Source organism: Stenella coeruleoalba (assembly GCF_951394435.1).
Source record: "Stenella coeruleoalba genome assembly, chromosome: 19".
In the NCBI taxonomy this organism is placed as follows: domain Eukaryota; kingdom Metazoa; phylum Chordata; class Mammalia; order Artiodactyla; family Delphinidae; genus Stenella; species Stenella coeruleoalba.
The window spans coordinates 49,865,803-49,888,529 of NC_137165.1; the positions used below are offsets into that span (position 1 = coordinate 49,865,803).

The following is a 22,727-nucleotide window of genomic DNA, read 5'->3' on the forward strand; positions in this document are numbered from 1 at the left end:
GTCAGAGTGATGCCCTATGAGAAAGACTTCACCAGCACCGCCGGCTCTGAAGGAAGAGGAAGGGGCCACAAGCCAAGGGATGAGGGCAGATTCTAGAAGCTGGAAAAGGGGGAAGAGGGATTCTCTTCTGGAAGCTGCGGAAGGAACCTTGCTGACTCCTGGTTTTAGGTCCAGCGTGGGGCTCTCCAGGATCGGGAGGGTAAGTCTGTCCTGGCTAACACGTTTGGAGTGATTTGCTACAGCAGTCATGGGGGCTGACATGGGGGCTTCATTGGTCTGGGACCAGGGGCCGGGTGGCCCGCCTCCTTCCCAAGTCCTGGCCCTTCTTCCCCCTGTGCCCCCGGCAACTCAGTCCCTTGTCACAGCCTACCTGGTCTCCCCTGGGGCCCGCCCCTTGTCCTTGGTCAGGTCGGCCCCGTCTAGCCCAGTGAACCCCGTTCACTTCCGGTCGCCCCTTCAGCCTCACTGTACATGGCTGGTACCCGATGCCACCTGCCTCCCCGCCCACCACAACCCCTTTGCGGAGCGAAGGTCTTTCTCCGGGCCTTGAGGTCAGGATGCCTGGCTGGGATGCAGGTTCCTGCCACCACCCAATGGGTGTGGCTTTGGGTGAGTTACTTAACGCCTGGGCCCCATTTCCTGTCACGGGGGCAGCAAGAGCCGGTGCCCAAGCCGTCTCCAGTGGGACCCACATCTCAGTGGGACCCCTGAGATGTGAGGTGTGCTTGAGGGGCCGGGACCCCACGGGCCTGTTGACCGCATCTGTGGGAACATCCCCACCCAACCTCAGGAAGTGTCTAGGGATGGCAAGGCCTGCGGAGCCACAGGGTCCTGTCTAGAATCAGGAGCCATTTGGAGCAGGGGGGCCCTGCAGGAGATGACGTTCCAGCCCCCAAAGGGGGGACGACCCTGGACCACCAGGTGGGCCTGAGGAGTCACGCGCTGACAGTGGAAGACCTTTTAGGCTGGGGTCAGAGGGGATGCTGGCTGAGGGTGGAGTTGCGGTCCCCGAGCCATGGGATGGGCGTGGGAAGGCAGATGCCCAGAATAGAGCGGACGCAGGCTCCTGGCCTCTAACTGCAGGTGGTAAATAAGAGACACAAGAAGTGGCAGCAGGAATCCCTCTGGGAGCCTGGGCTCACAGGTAGAGTGGGGTGACCCCACATTTAAAAGGCACCCCAAGTGCCTTTTCTTGGACCAACTGTCCAAGCCACAGGGCTGGGGCTGTGCCTAAGGGGAACGAGGGCCGAGAACCACCTGCTTGGTGCCTGGAGTCCCCGAGGGCACAGAGGACTTGCCTTAAAGGACAGAGCCTCCAGCCAACCCTCTGCATATTTATCTTTTATTAACAGTTTATCGCTCTTACTCTCGTATTACAATTCCATGTTTCATCAAAGTCTTTCAATTCTCATTTTGGTAAAATAAATAGAGATAAATGAACCCTTAGGTCACGCTCTCTCGAGACTCTGTAACTTCATGATTGAATTTTCGCATCAGACCTGTGAAGACAGCCCCTCTGCGGGGCCTCTGCGCTTGGCCAGGGGATGGTTTTGTCTCAAAACAAACAGAACCGCATATGAGCTCAAAATCTGGAGTGGAACCGCTCCGTGAATTGGCTGTGGGTAGTCAACTCTGCATCTGTGGGTGGAGCTCAGCTTCTGGAAGGTTCCCAAGTCGCCGTCTGGAGCGCCGGGTGGAGGTGACCGGCTGTGTGCGGGGGAGCTGAGCTTTCTGCGGTCTCCCCGACCCCACGCTGCTCGCTTGCCCAGAACATGGCGGACGCTGTCCTGGAACTTTCTCAGGGGAGCAGGCATGGCCTATGGGCTGCAGAAGGGCTGTTCCCCTTGCCCAGCCCTGCGCCCCGCCAAGCCCACCCACATCCACAGCATGGCTCTCCCTCACATTCTCACTATTATTGGCCTCTTATTGGCAGAAGTAGCTAAGCCAGCTCATCCCTCTATTTCTGAATAATCCTGATTCCCAAGGAAAATGGAAAAAATGCTTTTCAAAATATCATTGTGGCTGCGTCTCGTGTTCCAGGTGTGGCTGCTCAGCGCGCCGTCCCAGACGCGTGTGCATGGACATATGTGAAGCTGCTGCCCTCCTGGGAGCTCTCCGCAAGCATGAGCTGCACCCCTTTGTGTGGGGACAGAGGGCTGGGGTGGCACCGTTCACCCCGATACTCTTGGGGCTTGGTGGCCCCTCCATGTGTGCTCGTGTGATGCGTGTGGGGTGCAGGTGGGGAGGCCACGGTTCCCACACCTGCTGGGGAAGAGCAGCACTTGAGAGAAACAAGCTCTGTGGCCCACGGGACCTGTCTCTCCTTCCAAACCAGGGCCCCTCCTGCTGACAGACCTGCAGCAAGAACAGCTGACACTCAGACGGAAGTCCTGCCTGCGGGGAGGGTGGCTGTGTGGGGAGGGGCACGCTCGGCCTCGCCGTTTGGCCGGATGGGCCCGGGGTGAGGACCCAGTGGGTGGCAGGCCGCCTCCATCTGTCCTTCACTCCATCTCAAGCTCATCCAGTGCGCTCAGACCATCCCCAGGAGGACACCCGGGGGCGGGGGGGAGGAGGCACGGCGCGCAGCCCCGGGAGGCTGGCTTCCGTCTGGAGCCTTTGTGGACTAATGCATCACTCGGAAAACAAAACAAGTGTTTCCCCCTTAAAAACCTCAGAAGAAAACAGGACGGGAAGGGGACTGGGATGTACAGCTACTGTGTCCTCAGGCCAGGAGCTGTGTTTCATCAGAGCAGCAACCATCACACCGAGGACTCCAGCAGAGCCCCCTTCTCTGGGCTCCTGGGCGTGACAGCGAAGACAGACAGACAGACAGTGCGGGCCCTCTCGAGCCCTCAGCAGCCAGGTCAGGCAGGTGCTCAGGGCAGTGCGGTGGGTCCACTATGTACATGGCGGCCTGTGGGGAGGGGCCGCTATCTGACGCGCTTCTCCACCGAGTACACGGAGATGTAGTAGTCGTTGCTGCCCACGGCCAGGTGAGGCTGCAGGAGGGAGCAGAGAGCAGGCAGTGAGCATCCAGGGGGGTGCCGGCCGGGCCTTGACACCCCAACTCCGCCCACGAGGCAGGCGTGGGAACGAGGGCCCATCGGCTGCGGCTTCTGCAGAGATGCATCATCTCCTCCCTGTCCCAGGGAATCCGCACACTCCCCATGCCTCCCACACTTGTTTTTTCAGGATGGCCTCCCAGGGACAGCTCTGGGAGACTGATGTCGTGCGTTTAGGCAGAGAGCCACACGCCGGGCTCCCAGGGAGCCTCACGCTGCACGAAGGCAGGTTGGCAGAATCCTAATTTAAAACACAGCAGCCCCCAACCACATGGCCGACTGTAACGAAGGACGGTGCTGTCAGCCGGGTCACAGGGGTCTGGGCTGCTCCTACCCCAGTGGGCTTTACAGGGGGAGGTTTCTCCAGGACTGGGGTCTGTGTAGGGGCCGAAGGGGTCAGAAAGGGTGGGGCTACTTCACATCTGCTTTGATTGACAGGGAATTTGGTGCTGCTTCTACAGTGAGTGCAGTCTGGGGGCCACACTGTGGTGTGGGGAGGGGCCTGGCTGCAGCACCCCTCCTGCTGCTGCTGCTAGCCTCCCGCCCGCCCTCCTCGCCTCCCGCGGGGACACAGACCCAGTGCGGGTGGAAAGCCAGGCAGCTGATGGCGCCGACTCGCTGGCCCATGAAGCCGTCGTAGTACTTGATGTGGTTGATCAGATCTCCGCTGCCATTGTAGATGGCGGTGAACTGGTTCATGGAGCCACTGCACACGAGAAGGCCTGGCAGTCAGCGTGGGGAGGCGGGCGTGTCCACAAGGAGATGGGGCTCCTCTCTGGTCACCCCCACGAGAGGACTTGGGCCTCAAGGGCCGGGAGGCCAGGCAGGTGAGGAGCAGCAAAGGGGCCGCACACTCAGTCCCTCCACCCAGCTCTCCTCCACAGGTGTGGGGGCGGGCAGTAGTGCCTGCTGTTTACACAGGGCCCCGGGAGTTGGTCAGGCAGGGCGGGGAGAGAGAAGAGGGCCGGCACCTACCACGCGATCAGGTTTGCCTGGGGGTGGATGTCAAGGGCCGTCAGCCCCTTAATGATCTGCAGGACGTTCACGGACTCCGGCATCCGAGGGTCGAAGAAGCGCACGTCCCCGTTGACGCTGCCAAGAGGGTGTTGTGGTGATGCTGGGCGGGCCTACCGGCCCCAGGACGGGCCATGTGTGGTCAGGGGCCGTCCACACGTGCAGCTCAAGGCCATGGTTCCCTGGACCCTCAGAGTGTCCAGGGAGGCCCCTGGATGGCACATGGGCCCACCCCACCGACCCAGGCAGCCAGGCCTGCCGCCGAGCCCCTTGGACCCCTCCCCAGAGCCAGAAAGGGCCCAGCTGCCGAGGCACGAAGCAGCAGTGAGCAAAGACACAGGGGAGGCTGTGAGTTATTCATTTCCGGCCAGAGATTAGATTTTGTGCAGCTGGGGATGTGGCGACGGGCGGGAGGTGAGGACAGTAGGCCACCTCTTCCCTGCCCTGGGCCTGGCGGACATCGTTTTGAGAGCTATGTTCTGTTTTCACGTTACAAACAAGGGAAGAGCATCTCTTTGAAGAAATGGTGGCTTTGTGACAGTAAATTACATTTTCTGTCCCTTTAACGGGCAAATAAATATGCGCTGCTCTCAGCACAGGATTTACCGGCAGCAGGAATGGACTTACGGGCAGACAACGGATCCGCACAGTGATACTGGCCCACGCCAGGCAGATGCCGCTGTTGCGGGGAGGCTTTGCCCAGCCACCTTGCCACCCCGTCCCCTGCCGCTGCAAGTCACCCACAGGCAAAGTTCTCCAGTGGGAGGACCTGCTGTCCCCACCCTTGTGCCGGCTCTGACCTTTCTGGCCTGTCCCAGAGCAGAAGTTAATTACTACCCTGAAATGCCATCATTTCCCAGCTGTTTAAATATCAAGGACATATTTTAGATGGAGGGAAAATAATGTTTTTACAGCAAAATGTCTCATGAATATTCCATGCTCATTACCTGACGCTCATGATGTGGCCCTCAGGGTGCTTCTGGAGGTAGGCCTTCACCACCCAGGCCGTGTGCTCCCGGTATGTCATGACGCGGCTGGAGGGGAGGAAGGTGGGGTCAGGGCCCGGTGACAACTGTGGGTGTCCCTGATGCTCCGAGGCATCAGGATGGGAGGCAGGGTGGACTTCGTTTTGAGCAGAGGGAACAGAGCATTTATTTAAAGCGTCCGGGGTCCGCCGGTGCTGCGAGATCTGCCCTCACCCTCTTGTGTTCACTGTGAGTGACTGAACCCCCCAGGTACGCCCCTCCCTGGGGGCCTCCCAAACACCTTGGGCCACGCTGGGACCTCCGGAGGCAGGGTGGCTGTCATGCCCTCCTGGGGCCTGGGCACCGCCAGCCCCCCTACCAGGACTTCACACTGGCATCTCCCTGTGGGTTTGAGGGTCAAGACCAAGAACCCCAGACTCTAAGGCTGTCGAAATGGAGGGACACAGGGGCTTTCCTGGAGGCCTGGTGAGGGTCTTTGACAGGGAGTACGGGACTGGGATGCGTGTGCTGGGGAGGTGGGGGCAGAGTGTGACATCTGGGAAGGCATCCAGGACTCAGGTCACACCCAGCACACATAAGTCTCGGTGCCTGGGGATGCACAGGAGACCCCACGTCTCTGTCCTCAGACCTTGGGCCGAAGAGGGGGCTCTGGAGACCCCAGCCCCTCCCTCACGGCCGTTCTGTGACCCTCAGGTCTTCTTGGGTTGGTTTGCCAGTTAACTGCCTGCCTAGAGAGGCTTCTTAAAATAACAGTTTGACTGAGATTTGATTCACATACTGTAAGACTCTCCCTTTAAAAGCACATATTCAGTGACTTTCGCACATCCTTACAGCTATGCGCCCATCACACATCTAATTTTAGAACATTTTCATCACCCCAAAAAGAAACCCTGCTCCCCCACCTCCACGATGGCTGCTTTTGGTGGGTAGTGTGGGCTTTCAGTGGGCACCCTCCCATAGAGACCCGCAGGGAACATGCAAGCCAGGGGCTGCCTGGGCCCACTCGCCATCCAAGCCTCAGGCCCAAATTCCCGCCACAGTCTGGCTGACGCCTCTGCTGCCTGCCTGGGTCCTGTACTGACTCCCCCGACTGCTCCTGGCCCTGCAACCTCACAGCTGCACTCTCTTCCGGCTGGGGTCACTGATGGTGCTCGCCTGCTCTCAGGCCCAGCTCAGTCCTGTCCCCTCGTCCCCTCCCACGAGGGCTCCTTTAGCTCCTGTGGCTGCACATGGGCCCACCTGCTGCTTCCCATTCAAAGGCCAGGCCTGTTTTCAGGGACAAGGTGGGTGTTCAGTAAACATCACCCGGGAGCCCGCGACGGCTGGGCCTGGGTTCCAGCGTTGCTCTGCCATTTACCATCCGTGTGTGACTGGCGTCTGGACCTCCACGCTCACCGGCTCACACAGGGCACGGCGCTGGGCCCCACCTGCGCCTCAGCCCAGGGCTGAGGGCCAGTGCCCAGAAAAGCCGTGACAATGCATGTGGCCCAGCGTGTCCCTGACGCCATCTTCTTGGCTATTCTTGAGTTCAACCCGGGAGGCGGTAGCCTTCTCTATGTTCAGGTGGGAATGGAGCCCAGGAGGGCAGCGCCTTGCTGGGACCTCCCGACCCCCAAACCTGTGTTCCAAACAGCCCATCCACGGCTGGTGGGAAGCCGTGCTCCTCCACACGCTGGGGGATGTGGCTCTGCGGGGAGTGCCCAGCTGGCTCTGGGGGCTGGCTCTGTCTGGCAGAGGGAGGGGAAGGCGTAGCCCAATTACCATTCGCTGAGCGCCATCCTCCTGTCGTAGACGCGGATGGAGCCGTCGCCGAGCCCAGCCACGATGAGGGAGCGGTGGGAGTCGCAGGACAGGCTCGTCACGCAGCTGTCGGCACCTGTGGGGATGTCCTAGGGCCGACACAGACCCCGTGAGGCACCCTGGCATCAGGCCCCCCACCCCACCCCCACTAGCTGCTGGATCCCTTTTACAGCCACCGTGGGTGCGTTTGTCACCCTGGCGTGGAGCTGCTGCCTTTCTCTCCACCGGGGAAGCTGTCAAGGCCTGAGGAGCTGGGCCCCAGAGGGAGTCAGGCTCCATCTGCTTGAGTGACAGCCCGGGCACCCGAGGCCCGCAGCCAGGAAGGCAGGGCAGCAAACACCTCTGCGCCCATTGAACTTTCCAAAGTCTCCCTCTCTCCTAAGAAGGAAGACGAAACATATATCGGCAGGAGGAATCATCGTCGGCTCCCTCTTAAAACTCCTAATTAGTTCAGGGAAGGGTCTAGGGGGAGTCCTGCCGCCCATAAACCATCTCCTCGCCTCTCCTCCTGGCAGCTGTAAACGCTGGAGAAGGGAAGGAGGCGTGATAAATGCGCGGCAGGAAAGAGCAGGAAACAGGAAATGGGCCCCCAGACGGGGAAAAGTGCTTTTCCAATCAGAAAAGTTTTTGCTGCTCTCAGGCACACACAAGGAAGAAATCCAACACGGATGGAAACCGAATCATCGTATCCCTTTAAAAGGTGGGAGGCAGCCTGACTTGGCCCCGCTTCTCCTGCCCCCCCCACCCCGAAGACACCACCTGCTCAGAGTACTTGTGGCGGGGTGGGGTGGGGGCGCTCAAGGACCCTCATTCTCAGCCCTCGACCTCGAGGGCAATCGGAGCTGGGAAGGACGGCAGGGTCTGCGCCCACTGGCCCGCCTCGCCCCCAGGGAGGCCCCATGAGGGACGGTGTGCTTACCTGCACCTTCATCTCACGATCCGTGTCCCAGATCCGGACGATACGCACATCTCCCGAGCTCATGAGGAGCCCGGTCTCCTGTTCCCAGTCCACCACCATCCCAGCTCCTGGAGAGACACAGACGGGCACCGGTGTCACCGAGGGAGCCTGTTCTGGGCAACAGCTCAAGCAGTCGGTGCCAACCCATAGGGTGGGTCCCCAACCTCATGCAAGCTTGAGGTCGGGGTGACAATTCAGAGCCTTCTCTATATCTCTGCTGTACCCAGGCATCTACCAGAGAGACAGCAGGATCTTAGGACTGTTTGTCCAAGATGCCCACCTTCCAGGACACCTGGGCATGATCGGCAGGTCTGGAGACTTTAGAATGGGTGTCAGAGGCACAGAGATGTGAGTCTCCTGGGTCCCGCAGTCCCCTGGGGGTGAACAGCTTTGCAGCTGCCCCTCACGGAGGCAGGGGGCTGACCACAGACGGTCAGTGGTGAATGAATCGAGGACTGCCCTTCCCTACACTGGACTGGGCGGGGGGGCGAATGCCTTCAGCATCCCTAAGGGCAGCACTGACCTCACAGGAGGGACTATAAGATTTAAGATGTTTAATTATAATATTTCAAACACACAGAAAAAACACAACAGAAACCCCTGTACCCACCACCCAGATCTAAAAGCTGCTAATATCTTATCATTTTTGCTCTTTTTTTTGTTCTTGAAGTGAAATTTAAGACAGTGAAAGCCTCACTTGCCTGTCCTGTCCGCAGACAAATCACCCACAGGCCTTGGGCGCCCTCCTAGGCTGGCCCCCGTGCACTCCCCTGTAGGGGCACGTGTCCAAAACCATGAACCACATCTCCCACATTTCAAAAACGTCGCCAATTTCAAACGGGGGTGTATTTTCCAGCAATTTGCGTTTTTCCAGTAAGGTTACGTTTTGAGGGTTTATCCAACCCAACGGATGCAGATCTGGTTAATTAGTACTGAACTTCTGGGTAACACGCCTTTGGAGAACGAGCCCATCACTTCCACGATTCCCTGCCTGTAAACCACGCCACACTGACGTTTCCACACGCCCTTGCACAAGGAAGTGGCAGCACCGGGAAGGGGACATATCCCTGTGCGTTCCACTTCCCCAGGCGAGGCCGTTTCACTCCCAGAGTGGATGCTGGTCTGTAGTCTCATCAGAAATGGACACAAGGTGTGATTTCCCCAAATCCTGGTCGATGTTGGTGTGTGCAGCCTGTATGTTTTAATATACATTCTGACACTGAGGGTTTAGCTCATATATTGCAAATATCCTCTCCTATTCTGTCACTGACATTATAACTTTGTTTATGTCTTCTTTTGGTCATACTGAAGTCTGAAGTGAAGTCATCAAGCTTTTTTATACATTTGTCTCTGCTTTTTGTGGCAGCAGCTCCTGTGTTTGCCTCTGTGGTTTCCCCTTCTCTCTGTGGGTGCCCACTTTTCTCCTGACTTCCTGAGTTGGACAATGTGACCTTCACTTGTTCTTTTCTGATATGCCCCTTTCAGGCTATGGAGTTCCCGCCAAGTGCCCGATCTCTCTCCCGAACTCCAGACTCTCATCTGTATGTGTCACTTCAGGTCCCTGCTTGGATCTGAGCCCCTCAACCCTCACTCCAGAGACCCCCCATGGCTTCCCATTCTGCCCTGGCCCCTGCAAGGTTCGAGCTCCAAAAGTGACCAGGCTGGTCCTCTTAACTGACAGTGGGCCCTGTGCCTGGAACGCCCCTCTCCTGACGTCCATGCAGCCCCTCCAAATCGTGCTCATTCACCTCCTCGACCATGTGAGGCTACGACTCACCCTGTTCCGTCTTCTACCTGTTCCAGATGTGTCACCTGGCACACCCCCTCCCGTCCTCCCTGTTTTGCTGGCGGCTGCCATGTCTACCCTGCAGAATGTCAGCTGCACACAACAAATGGACGAGCCTTTGTTTCACCTTTTAGAATGCAGTCTCCCCACTGCAACGCCCCTGACCCCAGGCAGGAGAATACACCCTAATGTGCCAGAAAGGCATCTACTGGTGACAAGGCTGCAGGCGAGGCCTCTCACCTATCACCACGATCAGAACTGGTAGGGGAGAGGGCAGGGCATGTGGCCCCCACTTCTGTCCGGGACAGCCCAGTCACACTGACCAGTCAGCCCACAAGCAGAGCCTGAAACCACGCCACCTGCTTCCCCTCACCATGTGCCCGGTGTTCATGGTGTGAATGAATCGCAGAGGACGCGCCCACCCACGACCTGACTTGGGGTGCCAGGCCACTGCAGAGGCTCACAGACTCCTGTATCCATGGACCACTGATGGGGTGGCCTGTGTTCTCGGGCATCCTTAACTGCACTTGGAGCTCTGTGTCAGCCCCATGGGGCTTTCAGGAGCCGTGTAATTAAGGAGTGGTCCTCCGATGAGAGCGTGTGGCCAGGTGACATCTGGGATGCTCTGGGGTCACGGGAACAAGCTGGGGAGGGTCTGGGGGGACCACAGAAGGACTGGGAGGGGGGTCTCAGCCCCAGGCCCATGCAGGAAGCAGAGAGGAGGCCGCGGCCACTCCCAATGGGATAAGAAGCCTGACCTGGCCTCCAAATGAAGTGGTGGTGGCTTCCTTCTTGCTGAGTCTCCTTCATGATGGATTCAGAGCCAGTGGGGGCCCGCCCTGCATTAGTGCCCACCCAAGTGACCTCATTTCAACTGAATCCTTCTCTCAAATACAGTCACCCTCTGAGTGCTGGGGCCGAGGACTCCACCACGTGAATTTGGGGAGACACAGCTCCCACACAGGGCCCCAGCGTCTCCATCTGCACTGGAGGCTCTGGAAGGTGTGCCCATGTGGCCGTCAGAGGACCTGGGGACGTGCATCACGTGAGCTCTGAGTCCTGTTTTAAATCTAGATTCTCTGATGCGGACCAAATGCTGGTTTAAACCAGTTGTAAAGCATGGTGAAGCCAGCAGAGACAAGAAACGTGTTTCCTAAGGTCTTCCCAAGTCCTGTACACGCCGGGGAGGCAGGCGTCCTATGTATACAGACAAATCTGGGCGAGGCTGCTTCCTTAGCTCTACCAGACTGTTTGCGGAAGCTGTGTCACCTAAGACAGTAAGCTCCTATCCGTGGAAGAGTCTCAGATCAACGTGAAAACTGCTGGGATAAAAACAACAGTCTGCTTGCACCCTGACCGACCTCCTGCGCCTGCCGCCCCTCACCTCATTCTCCTGTAGGTCTGGGGTCCTGGCCCGTCCTCCTGCCCAGAACAGAACGCAAACACTGTCCTTCTCACTCGAGACCTTTCCCAACCAAGCCTGTGTCTCGACCTCCAGACACAGCGGAGGAGAGATGATCTGACTCATCACGAGTTGGTAAAAGATGATAAAAAGGGTGACGCTCTTCCTTGACGTGTTGAGCACAAGGAAGAAAATTGATGGCTATGATTTAAGTAAAACTCATAAGACAGGAACATTGTGACTTTGAACCAGAGTGAAGATTCCAATCACTTCGTTCCTGGGGAGCACGGTCTCAGCAGTGTCTCCTCCTTCCCCATCCCCAGAAAAGTGGCAGCTGTGGGCAGAGCCTGTGCCCCTCCTCCCTCCCCCGGGCCTCCTTGGCCTTTTTTTTCTTTGGCAGCAGGCAGGCTGCTCTGGGCTCCCCCCAGGAGGGCCCCTCCTCCCTGTCGACGCTGCCGCCTCGACACGGAGAGTGCTCGACTGATGGAGGCTCCGCACGTGCTGCAGCCTCTCCCCCACTGGGCGAACTCCAGCACCCTGAGTGCCTGAGATCACGGCCCATCCATCTCACTGCCTGGGGCCAGGGGTGGTGGGCAGCCCCCAAAAGGATGCAGAGATTCCCGTCTGACTTTATCCTGGATATGAGCTCTGCTCACATGTTCCCATCCAAAAGCTGGCCGTGAAAAAGAGGGAATTTCTTCATTAAAATATAGACGTATGGCACAGGGATGGCTGTAGACTAGGAAGCTGGAACGTGTAAGTCAGGGACCAGACAGAACCCTAGGCCCAGCAGACAGTGAAAAGAAGAAACACGTTGTTTCAGAGGCTTGGGTCCCTGTGATGTCCATGATCAGCCCTCCAGGCTCAGAGGCCAGTCCAGACTGACCTCTAAGGACCCTGTCGTCTGGAATGGACCTCTGAGAACCCAACATGGGGATCTGACCTCTGAGGACATGTCATGTAGACCTGATCCCTAAGGACCCATCAGCCCCAACCTGAAACGCCCTTAGGAGCTATGGTTCTGGAACTCCGAGGAGGAGGGGCCAGCCCCTGCCCAACCAGGCATGTGTGAGAACCTCAGACCTGTGGGATGGCGACCTCCATTCCCTCCACAGGGATGCAGACGCAATGCCTCCCCACGGGATCAGGCCTCCCTCAGGGCCCATGAACACCTCCAGGACAGCCGGCAGGTTCAGAGACACAGGACAGGGCTGGCAACAGAAAACTGGGCTCCTCGGGAGCAAATGATTTCACCTAAACTTCCATTTCTCACCTGGGAGGTGGACCAGAACACGTGACAGCTGCTTAGGGTCAGAGGAGACAGGGTGGGGCACACGCCTCCTGGGAGAGGAGGGAGCCGTCGTTCCCCATGGCCAGTGCCCTGTCCTGCGTGGGCCCATGGGGGCTGCCACCCGGCCCCGCGTCCTGCCTCCTGCACTGAGAGGGCTTCCTGCTCACCAGGTCCTGCTAATTTTAGACTCTGGATGTGCTTGTGACCCCGGAGGAGGAGTAAGGCTGGGAGGGGAGGGCAGCCGTGACTCCCCCCGCCAGCCACCCCTGTGCTCTGCCGTCGGTGCCCTGCTTGCTGCCCAGATGATCCAGGCAACGAATACTAACAGCTGCCCCGAGGCCCAAGGTTTACGTCCAGTTCACACACACACCGGTGCTGGACGATCTGTTCCCTGCCCTCCGGGGTGGCTGCTGCTCCCTGGCAGCTGACAACCAGGGGACGGGGCTGCCCTCCTCTGGCCGCCCCAGGTCCTGACCGTGAAAGGTGTCCCCTGGCTCCTCTTCAGGATTTCAGGGCAAGTGACCCTGTCATTCCTCTGAGAACCCAGGAGGCTCTTTCTGAGAGAAATCCTTCCTGTTACAACCACCGCCATCACTGCTGGCGGGAAGCAAAGGAGTGAAGATTGAGTCAGTCTCGGGTTTTCTCTTTTCTCTTTTTCCTTCCTTTTGAACTTTTTACTAAAAGGGTCCTTTGTAAAATACGAAACTGTGAGTTTGTACATCTGTAAGGACATCTTGTTCTCAGCCTCCCGGGACCTGCTTCTCTACCCACTCCAGTTCTGATGGCACGAGGGACCCCGTCAGACCCATAGCCACATATGCCTTCCTGCAGGGAACCCTTGTTTAGGGAGCGACTAAAGAGAGACCAGAACAGAAAGTTCACCAGAAGGCTGGTCATACTCTAAACTCAGATGCTGCAAATTAAAGGTCAAGAATTCTACCTGCTGCCTGGATTCATAAGGCTCCATCTCTTTACAATTTACCTGACTAGTGAGCTTAGGAGAGAAAAGGGCTCGTTTTGAGCAGGCATATGGGTTTGCTAACCCAGTGTTACCATGTGTATCCACAGTCAGTTGCATATAGGTGTTTTAGTAACTATCAAACTTGTATATGGATTTTCAGATGGAAACAGATGCTTTAAGAGACTTTGCATTAAATTCTGAAAAAGATTCTTTTTTGAAAAATTTGGTGGGAACGCAAATCTCAATCTGGAGCGACTTTTCTGTCCTGATGGAGTCGTGAGATGTGCCTCCTCCCTGCGAGCCTGCGGAGCTGCGCCATCCTCACTCCAGCAGGCTTGGATCTGGACTGTTTTCCATTCCCAGGCTGTTGTGAAGGTGGCCTGGAACAGAGAACTGAATTGTCCTTGAGCCAGCCCAAGAGTGACTGAGGCCACCAAGGAGGCCGGGAGGTGCGACCATGAGGCCTCGGCTCCCAGGGAGAGTCCTGTCTATGGCTTTCGTTAAGATTTCTTCCCAGAGCCTCACACAGTCAACCTCATTCATCCCATGAGATCTCAGTGCTCAGCTGGTGATGATTTTTTGTATTGGAGGAGACTGTGCAGATGGAACGAATAAGAAAAACCACAGCCCTGATCCTCTGCTGCCTGAAGAGCACAGCGGGCTAGCGAGCGTCCTCAGGCAAAGCAGAGGAGCCGGCTCCCACCCCTGGCACTCACAGATAAGGGAGAAGGCACTCACCTCCCTGCTTACTGCGGTCAAGAAAGATTGAGACCTTTCGGGCCAGACCTGCGAGGAAACAGGGATTATGGGATGGATGCAAGGGAAAGCAGGCCAGCCAGAGCCAAATCAGCCAAAATCACACAAACCACAAACAGGGGAGCAGCCGAGAAGGAAACAGGAGGGAGGGGCAGACGGTGGCCCAGGCCACGGCTGCAGTGGGAAAAAAGGGCCAAATGTACCTCTGAACGTGAAAACCCAATTATCAGGGGTTTTGGCTAAAAAGACTCTCTTTCTAGACAGGAAATTGGAAGCGCTATGACTTGGGGGAAACATGACCCGACACGGCGTGGGCACTTCCAGTGAGTGGAGGTTAGTGGCCGGATGTGCACACAGTGCAGCCCAACCAGCAGGAGCTGACCCACTGGCCACGCCCGGAGGAGGCAGACACTTCCGTTTAGGTCCTTAGAGTGAGGACAGCTCTTCATTCATGGGGCCCAGCGGTCAGTGAGGAGGCCTCTGGGGGGTGGGAAGTGTGCTTCCATCTGGGTGTCTGTGGGCGCCGTGGCCCAAGGACGGGCGGTCCCACCACCAGTTCTATTTCAGAGCACGGCTCGCTCAGTTCCGGGGATGGCTGTGAACCCAGACTGACTTCAGTTCTCCTGACAGCGGGGTACCCCATGAGGGGAGTGTCCCCAGGCTAACTGCACATGCATGCACAGGAGCGTGTTCATGTGTGCACATGCATGCATGCATGCCCATGCCTGTGTGCACATGTACACACGGGAGCCAGGGGCATGCTAAGATGATGCGGAGACCCTGCACATTTCACATGACTTCCGAAAAGCAGGGGTAGGGCTCCCGCAAGAAACAGTCTCTTTAGTCACAAACCACGGAATCAAATCTTTGCTAACAAGCTGCCACGACAGCGACTTGGCGAGCAGATTCTGAGCTGGAGAGCGCGCGGGAGAACCTCACAGGCAGACTTTTCTAACTGTTCAGGGAGTGCCAAGTCCTCCCTCCCACGTGCCCTACACAGCAGCATTCACAAATGAGACCCCCTACGCCCTCTGTAGCTGAAGGACACGGTGGGCCAGGCCTCATGGGGTGCACAGCTGTGCAGGATCCCCCGTCGCAGGCGCGTGGAGGAGCTGATGACCGCAGCCCCCCCCCGAGGGTGCCTCTTCCCCCCCCACGGCTCGTGGCTGCCTGGGACCTGAGACCAGGCGGAGGACCTCACTGCGGAGCACAGGGAGCTTCACGTGCCTGGGGGGGCGGTAATCTGGAGCAGGGAGCGGGGGCTGCTGCTTCTGCCCGACAAGGTCCCGGGGGAACACAGCCAGAACTCTGAAGCTGTGGGGGTCCCCCCAGACGCTGACAAGCAACTGCTGTGGAAGCTGCTAGCTCTCCCCGCAGGGTCCCAGCCCACAGCTCTGTAACTGTCAAGTCAGAGGCCAAGGCGGGTGAAGAAAAAGAAACAAGGTGCTGATGGGCAGAAGGCAACGAGAAGTTGGCACAGGGGTCAGAATTCCACCAGACCTGCCCCTCGGTTACTGAGCTTGAGCTCCTGAAATAGAAATTACAATCGGGGGTCTCTCCAGCCCTACTGGGGCTGCGATCCCCGTGCTGCAGAGGGAAGCTGTGGAGACTGAAGGATGTGGGGCCCGGAGAGGCTCCTCGGTTCTCAGTGTGCCCCTTCTGGGCCCTGCAGCACACAAGCCCTTCCTGTCTTGATCCCTTAGAGCAGTCAGCCTCCCAGGCTCACCACCCCTTCCACCTTCCATCCCCCTGAAAGAACAAGGAAATAATGTCTTCCTTTTTGCTAAGCCCACAGCTGCCTGGTCAAAAGGCAGGGGGCAGACCAAATGAACTCTGGCTTAGCCGCCGAGGAGTGCTGCGTGCCTGCCCAAAGCCCCCCTCACCCCACCTGCCGATAAAGACCTGGAGGTAAGACCCCCACCAGCTTCCTGACCCCTCAGCAACAGTGCCTCTCCTGGGGGGCTTTCTGAAACCCAGGAAAGGGAGACGGTCCAGCAGGAAGGAGTCTGTAGCAAACATGTCTACAGCAGTGGAACCACTCTCAAGTTAGGGCTGCAGTGCACACCTGGGCCAGGAGCAGCTCACACAGGTGACATCTGGGGGAGACAAGTGCAGGGGAGCCCTGAGACTGTACTGCTGTCACCTCAGCCTCCTTTCCTCCCAGCTAGACTCTCTGCCCCCCTCCCAAACTGCATGCTGTCCACCCTTGCTTTCACCTTCACTAGAGCAAAGGCAAGTGGCATCGCGGGTAAAAAACCACAGACACATCATTTGGGGGTGGCAGGTATTTGGGGGCGGCAGGTAGGTAGGCCGCTGCAAGAGGAATAAACTAGACAACAGTGTATCCACTGGGCTGCCAGTGGGCTCCCCACTTTCTCATCCTCTGGCCCTGCCGGGAGGCTGACCCTGCTCTCGACCAGCCCCTGCCTTCCCTGCACAGGGGTCTGCAGAACGGCGGGAGCCTGGGGTGTGTCCCGTCCTGCTGGATGGCAGCAGGAAGCTAAGGACTGAAAACCACGATTCAACTCGTCCAGCGTGTCCCGCAGTGAAACAAACCTGTGAGCGTGAGCACCTGAGAGCCACGGGGAGGCCGTCAGCCACCTGCTCTGCTGCAGCCAGCAGCACTGAGGCGGGCCTGAGGTGGGGCTGGGGGCTGAGCGGGTGGGAGGCGGGGGCGCTGCAGGGCAGGGATCAGGCTTTTGCTCCAATGTTGGAAAAAGCAAGAGAGAGACAGAGGGACCTGTGATGGCAGCTGTCATCCACGTTAGCCCAGGACTGGGCCCAGAGGGGCCTGGGCAACAAGAAAACGGCTGTGTTGGGTCCTGTGGAGGTGGGTATGCATGACCATTTTGTTCCTGAAGAAAATGTAAAAACATGGCTATTTTAAAAATTAACACATACGGAAGTGTCTGCCGTGGAGCCAGCTGTGCCCCCAGGGGTCGGCGTCTCCCTAGGACAAGTGCTCTGACGGAGGAGACAGAAGCAGCCATGGAGGCACCTATCGGCCACGCGAGGACATGCGAAGACCCCAGGCCAGCAGGGGGCCGACAGCAAGCCGCTCCCGCCTCCATCTGGCAGCAGCTCTGCGACCACACTGGAGGGCGGCTCCGGCTGAGGGTGTCCCTGGAAATCCAGACCCGCGGCCGCATTAATGCTGTGTGAACAGCGAGCGCGGGGCTGAGAGGTGCAGACCTCCTGACAATGGGCTGGACCCAGAGACCGGAAGGCGGTGCTGGTGTCTCTCACCCTGGGCGTGGGGCAGCCATGCACACCGACAGGCAGCACGCACAGCAGTGGCCGGTGGGTGCTGCAGCCGCGCCTCTGTCAGCCCAGGGCAGGCAGGCAGCGCACTGGCCTCCCCCGTAGGACCAGACACAACTGGGGCGCCTGCTGTGTGCTCATCACCGAGAGGCGATTAACTCGGGCACGAGGGGCACAGAATGCAGCCCCAGGCCCTGCCGCGGCCACGCTCTCACAAGCAACACGAGCTTCCAGCCGAGGACGGGGGCTGTGGGCTGGTCAGAGCTCGGCAGGACTTCCACCCGCGAGCAGAGTCTCCCAAGGTGGAGGCTGGCTGGGTCGTTACTTGGGGAGTCTGAGTGGACTGAGCGCCTGCAGGACCCCGGGGAGCACCCACCTCGGGTGGTGGGCAGCATGTCGGAGAGCCCCTGCCAGGCCGTCACCATTTCTGGATTCTTTTCCAAATCAGCAAAGTTCTTCCAGACTCTGATGGCACCGTCATCTTGGGGAGACAAGAGAGGATATTCAAATGCAGGCCTGGCTGCTCTGGGAAGGGGAGGAGGGCCCTCCCCCGGAGGCACAGGAGGACAAAGGCTGCCCAGCCCAAGGGACAGATGGGTCTCTCGTCTGGTGAGGAGCCTATCAGAGGCAGAGTGAGGCCTCTTCTGGCCTGACCTTGGGCTTCAGGGCTGTGCCTCCGCCTCAGCATTCCCGATCCCCCCCGAGGGGATCACCTGCCAAGAAGAGGCAGTCTCAAGGGGACGGTGCTCAGGGCCTCTCTCTCCCCACCTCCCCTCACACGAGACTCAGGAAATGGGCGGGTTGTTCCTCCTGCCTCTCCAGGCTCAGAACGGGGCAGAGGCCCCAGTGTTCTCCGGCAGATGGGCAGCCAGGTGGGCCTGAGTGTGTGGGTCCACCACCTGGCTGTCTGTCCGTCTGTCCTTCCTTCCTTCCTCCTGGTGTTGCTTGCCCCCAGGACCCTGCTCTCTGGCCTCACTAGCCCTTCACATGAGGCCCTCAAGGATGACCTTGCCTCAAGCTGCAGAGGGAGGATGAGGTCATCTGGGGACACACTGGGAAACACTTGCCTGATCTCTGCTGAGAAGTGAAGCCTCGTGCTGCACCTCCACTGGGACCCGACTCCTGAAGGGCCCTGGGTTCCTCTGCTGTGTCTCTGCGTCCGGGGAATCACCCTCTCTGCCTCCTCTTTGGCGCTCAGAGAGGCTCGGTGTGATCTGTCCTCAAACCCCCAACTGACCCTACTGGCTGCCCGCACCACTCTGGGTTTTTGTCCTCCCCCTCCCTGCCTGATGTCTGCCAGGGGGCTGGCTTTGGACCGGGGCTGGACTTTATTTTCCTGGGGAGGGCTGCCAGCAGGACCTCTCCCCATGGGTGTGCCTTTAATGATGGAGGCCTCCACTTGGGAGCGGTTAGTCTCCTTTGCCAGAAGAAACAATCGAGGTCACAGGAAGCTTTGTGCCAATTCGTGCTGGGGTCTTGCATCTGTCCCCCACCACCTCTGCATTGCGGTTTAGGTCCCCACCACACAAACCCCACTCACCTGTGGCTGTGAGCAGGAGTGAGCAGTCCTGGCCATTCAGATACTCCATGGCCGTGACCCTCGTGTACCGAGGGTTTCCGTTGTGGAAATAATCCAGCTTCTCCCCTTTCTCCCAGTCCCAAAAACTTCAGGGAATAAGAGAGGAATAAGGCTAGTGATCAGGGAAATACAAAAGCCACAAGGAAATACCACCTTACACCCACCAGGTCGGCCACCAGCAAAAACACAGAAAGGGACAAATGTTGTCAGGGATGTGGAGAAACTGGAATGCTGTGCCCTGCTGGTGGGAACATAAAATGGTGTAGCTGCCATGCGAAACAAGAGTGGTTCTTCAAGATAACTAAACACAGAACTACCGTTTGGCCAGGATTCTACCTCTGGGTATACACTGTGCACCCAGGTTATATCAGTGTCACTCACAACAGCCAAAGGGTGAAAGCAACCCAAATGCTCATCAATGGAGGAAGGATGTAACAAAATGTGGTCCATACACATGGACTATTATTCTGTCTTAAAAGGGAAGGAAGTTCTGACACCTGCTTTGTTAAGTGAAATAATCCAGTCAAAAAAAGGACAAATACTAGATGATTCCACTTATATGAGGTTCCTGGAATAGACAAATTCATAGAGACAGGAAGTAGAGTGTGGGGTGCTGGGCCTGGGAAGTGGGGAGGGGGAGTCAGTGTTTCATGGGGACAGAGTTTCAGTTTAGGGTGATGAAAAAGTCCTGGAGATGGACAGTGGTGATGGCTGCACAACAAGGTGAATGTGCTTAATGCCACTGAACTGCACACTTAAAAAAGGAGAAGACAGTAAATTTTATGTTATGTATAAAAAAAGGAGAGGAATAAGAAACAGGTAAGAATTCTATCCATTTTGGGTTTCCCCGGTGGCGCAGTGGTTGAGAATCTGCCTGCCAATGCAGGGACACGGATTCGATCTCTGGCCCGGGAAGATCCCACATGCCGTGGAGCAACTAAGCTCGTGTGCCACAACTACTGAGCCTGTGCTCAGAGCCTGTGAGCCACAACTACTGAGCCCACGTGCTGCAACTACTGAAGCCCGCGCGCCTAGAGCCCGTGTTCCACAATGAGGGAAGCCACTGCAATGAGAAGCAGCCCGTGCACCACAACGAAGAGTAGCCCCCGCTCGCCGCAACTAGAGAAAGCCCGTGTGCAGCAATGAAGACCCAACACAGCCAAAAAAAAAAAAAAAAAAAGAATTATATCCATTTTATCAGCTATAAAAAGAATCGCGTCCATGGTTCTCTCCCATCAAGTGAGCGCTTTCTCAGTGACATAAGGGCAATGGTCACTATGAATTAACATGGTGTCTTGTTACTGACACTTCCCCTTCACACACTTGCTGCCCTTGCACACAAGCGGGTTCCTCACATGTCCTGTCACTGTGGGATCCTGATGAGCCCCTGTGCACCGGTCTCTGTTCACTGCACAGGAATGGCTCCATCTTCGTACCAGAAGCTCCCGTCCCGGCCCACACATAACCGTGCTCAGGCCTCTGGAACACCCGTGGTAACGTGGCCAAGTGCAACCCTGGGAGGGCGCGGGCAACACCAGGAGGAGGGACGTCTCTCTGCACGTTTTCCAGCACCCCTCCCCCCCTGAAACAGCCCAAAGGCCCGGGCTGAGGAGCTTCCACACCAGGAGGGTGCAGGGGCATCCTGCCCACACCTCCCAGGGGCTACCTGTTCTCCAGCTGAAACGCCAGCCCTGCAAGTGCCCCACGTACCAGATGCTGTCTTTGTCAGCGACGGCCACACACGGCGTAAAGGGGTGAAACTTGACCACGGAGGGGACACCAGGGTTCCTGTTCAGAAATATCTGGTCGTCCAGCCTTGTGATACCTGCCCAGGGAAACACACGACTATGGGTCTCAATTTGCAGCAAATGTCAATGATGTATTTTACCAAGGCCGACACCAGTCCCTAATGTTTGGGGACCTGGAGGGGCCCAGAGGAAAGCAGGGGTTACAGCGCAGGGGTGGGCTCCTGACAGCAGGGCCCTGCCTCTGCTTGTACATGGCTAGCATTCGATATATAATTGCGACAACCCGTCAGCAATACTCAGATCAGTGCACACTGGTTAAGGTTTTAGGAAAAGAGCACCAAAGATTTTGGAATAAAGCTCAGTAAGGCTGAGATTCGTAACTGAGACCCAAGGCTGAAGCCTCGGTTTGGCCATCGCTGTCTGCAATCCAGCCAAGGATGTGAACGGGGATTTGTTCACCAGGCCCCAATACAGCCACTTGGGAAAAAATCCTCGTGGCCCTGAAGGAGCTTTAGAAGAACAACGAAAAGAGGATAAAACTGCTAAGAGCATCCGACAGGTTCACACACATTTCTGGAGAATGACACAGGCTTATGCAGAGGAGCCAGGCATGGTGGCCCCTCTTCCCTGCACGTCGTAGAGGGTGAGCAGCCCTTGTGACACTCAGGTCCCGGAGTCACCCCCTCCTCAGTGGCTGGACGCAAGTCTTGGGTGACACAGAGGAGCTGCTCACGCTTTGTGAACCTGGCGCCGGCCGGGCGAGCTACTGTCACCCACAATTTCAGTCCTTTTCCGCCTCCCTTTGCTAAAACAACTAACACAGAAAACCACTCAACAATCAAGACAGGGTTAAACTAACAGGCAAACAGGTCCCAGAGGGTTTAACTGTTGCCCAGAGGTGCCTTCCCCCCACAGCCATGGGTTCCTCAGGACAGAGGCGTGATTTGACCCAGGAAAGATGAGGGGATACCCAGGTCCTGAGTCACTGCAGGTGTTCTGCAGACATGCAGAGATCCATGTATGATGGCAAAGTCATGGTGTCATGGGGGGTGGCCGGAGGGGTCATGGATAGAAAAGGCAGCATTAACTTTCTCAGCTCGTATTCCGGGGCCTCGCTGACTTGTCCGGTGACTTTGCTCGGCCTGCAGGTGTGATTCCCATACTTCTACCGTTCACAGCCTTCCCAGCACACCGCTGGCCTCAGATAAAACTACAACTTCATGAGGAGTCCAGGCTCTGAGTGCGGCAGGTAGCGGAGGAGGCTGTGGACTCACTAGCGGCCCTGTCCTCCCTGCCCACGTCCACCGGCAGTGATGCTCCCGTCAGCAAGCTCACTTGCTAAGGTTTTCAGCGGCTCAGCAGTTCCTCTCGGTGTGTGTCTGACAAGCAGACCTCTTTTTTTCCACAAAGACTGGAAAAGAGAACCCCTGACCCTAATTTACAGAGATACTTCTTTTCTTTTTTGTCTGGAAAACCTAGTTGTTTCTCGAGTGGCTGGCTCTAATTTCACCCCGTTCAGATGTCCGACTGCACGCAGCAGACTGGCTCCCAGGTTGCGCCCGTGGGTACAGAGAAACCAATTTGTTCTGCTGTCCCCGTCCATAGGCCTGGGGTTCTAAAGAACCACCAACTTCCAAGAAAATAGGCCCTTGACCCCATAATGCGGAGAGCTTCTATCATGCTGGGCGGCTCGCTCTCTCCTGGAGAAAGCTGCAGACTCTCAATTCCACACCCCAGAGGCTTTACATCCAGCTGCGACAGTGCTTTCATAGAGGCGAGTTACAAACAACCAAGATTGGTTTTAGCAGAAGTGACCGCACATTAATGAAACGTGACCCGAGCATCTCACGGAGAGCACTGTGAACACGTGCCGAAGTGCTTCCGAAACAGCATTGCTTCTGGAAGTGCTCAGTGGGCCAAGGAGTGCGATGGGCCTGGGCAGGCAGGCCAGGGACGAGACCCCGACTCCAGGCTGCCTGCAGGCAGGGACGGTCTCATGGGTTCTCACCCTCAACTTTAAAAAGTAACCGGTAATAATCAAGAGAATTTGACAGGACAGGGAGGCAAGGTCACGACAATAATTCAACAGAAGCGTTAAGAGCCTGCTTATCCACTCTGTGCGG

The 22,727-nt window shown here is 57.4% G+C and overlaps 1 protein-coding gene across 2 annotated transcripts in view; it reads right to left on the minus strand.

The window, feature by feature from the left end:
* Positions 1-1,332: 1,332 nt before the first annotated feature.
* RPTOR (regulatory associated protein of MTOR complex 1) overlaps positions 1,333-22,727 on the minus strand; it is a 346,910-nt gene continuing 325,515 nt past the window's right edge. For both annotated transcript variants that reach the window (XM_079903606.1, XM_079903605.1), the window contains 9 exons: positions 20,567-20,681; positions 18,818-18,942; positions 17,654-17,758; positions 7,782-7,888; positions 6,824-6,951; positions 5,024-5,110; positions 4,038-4,154; positions 3,639-3,768; positions 1,333-2,999 (listed from right to left, as the gene is read on the minus strand). In XM_079903606.1, coding sequence (XP_079759732.1) covers positions 2,931-2,999; positions 3,639-3,768; positions 4,038-4,154; positions 5,024-5,110; positions 6,824-6,951; positions 7,782-7,888; positions 17,654-17,758; positions 18,818-18,942; positions 20,567-20,681 — 983 coding nt within the window. In that variant the 3' untranslated portion in view covers positions 1,333-2,930. The remainder of the gene's footprint in view (positions 3,000-3,638; positions 3,769-4,037; positions 4,155-5,023; positions 5,111-6,823; positions 6,952-7,781; positions 7,889-17,653; positions 17,759-18,817; positions 18,943-20,566; positions 20,682-22,727) is intronic.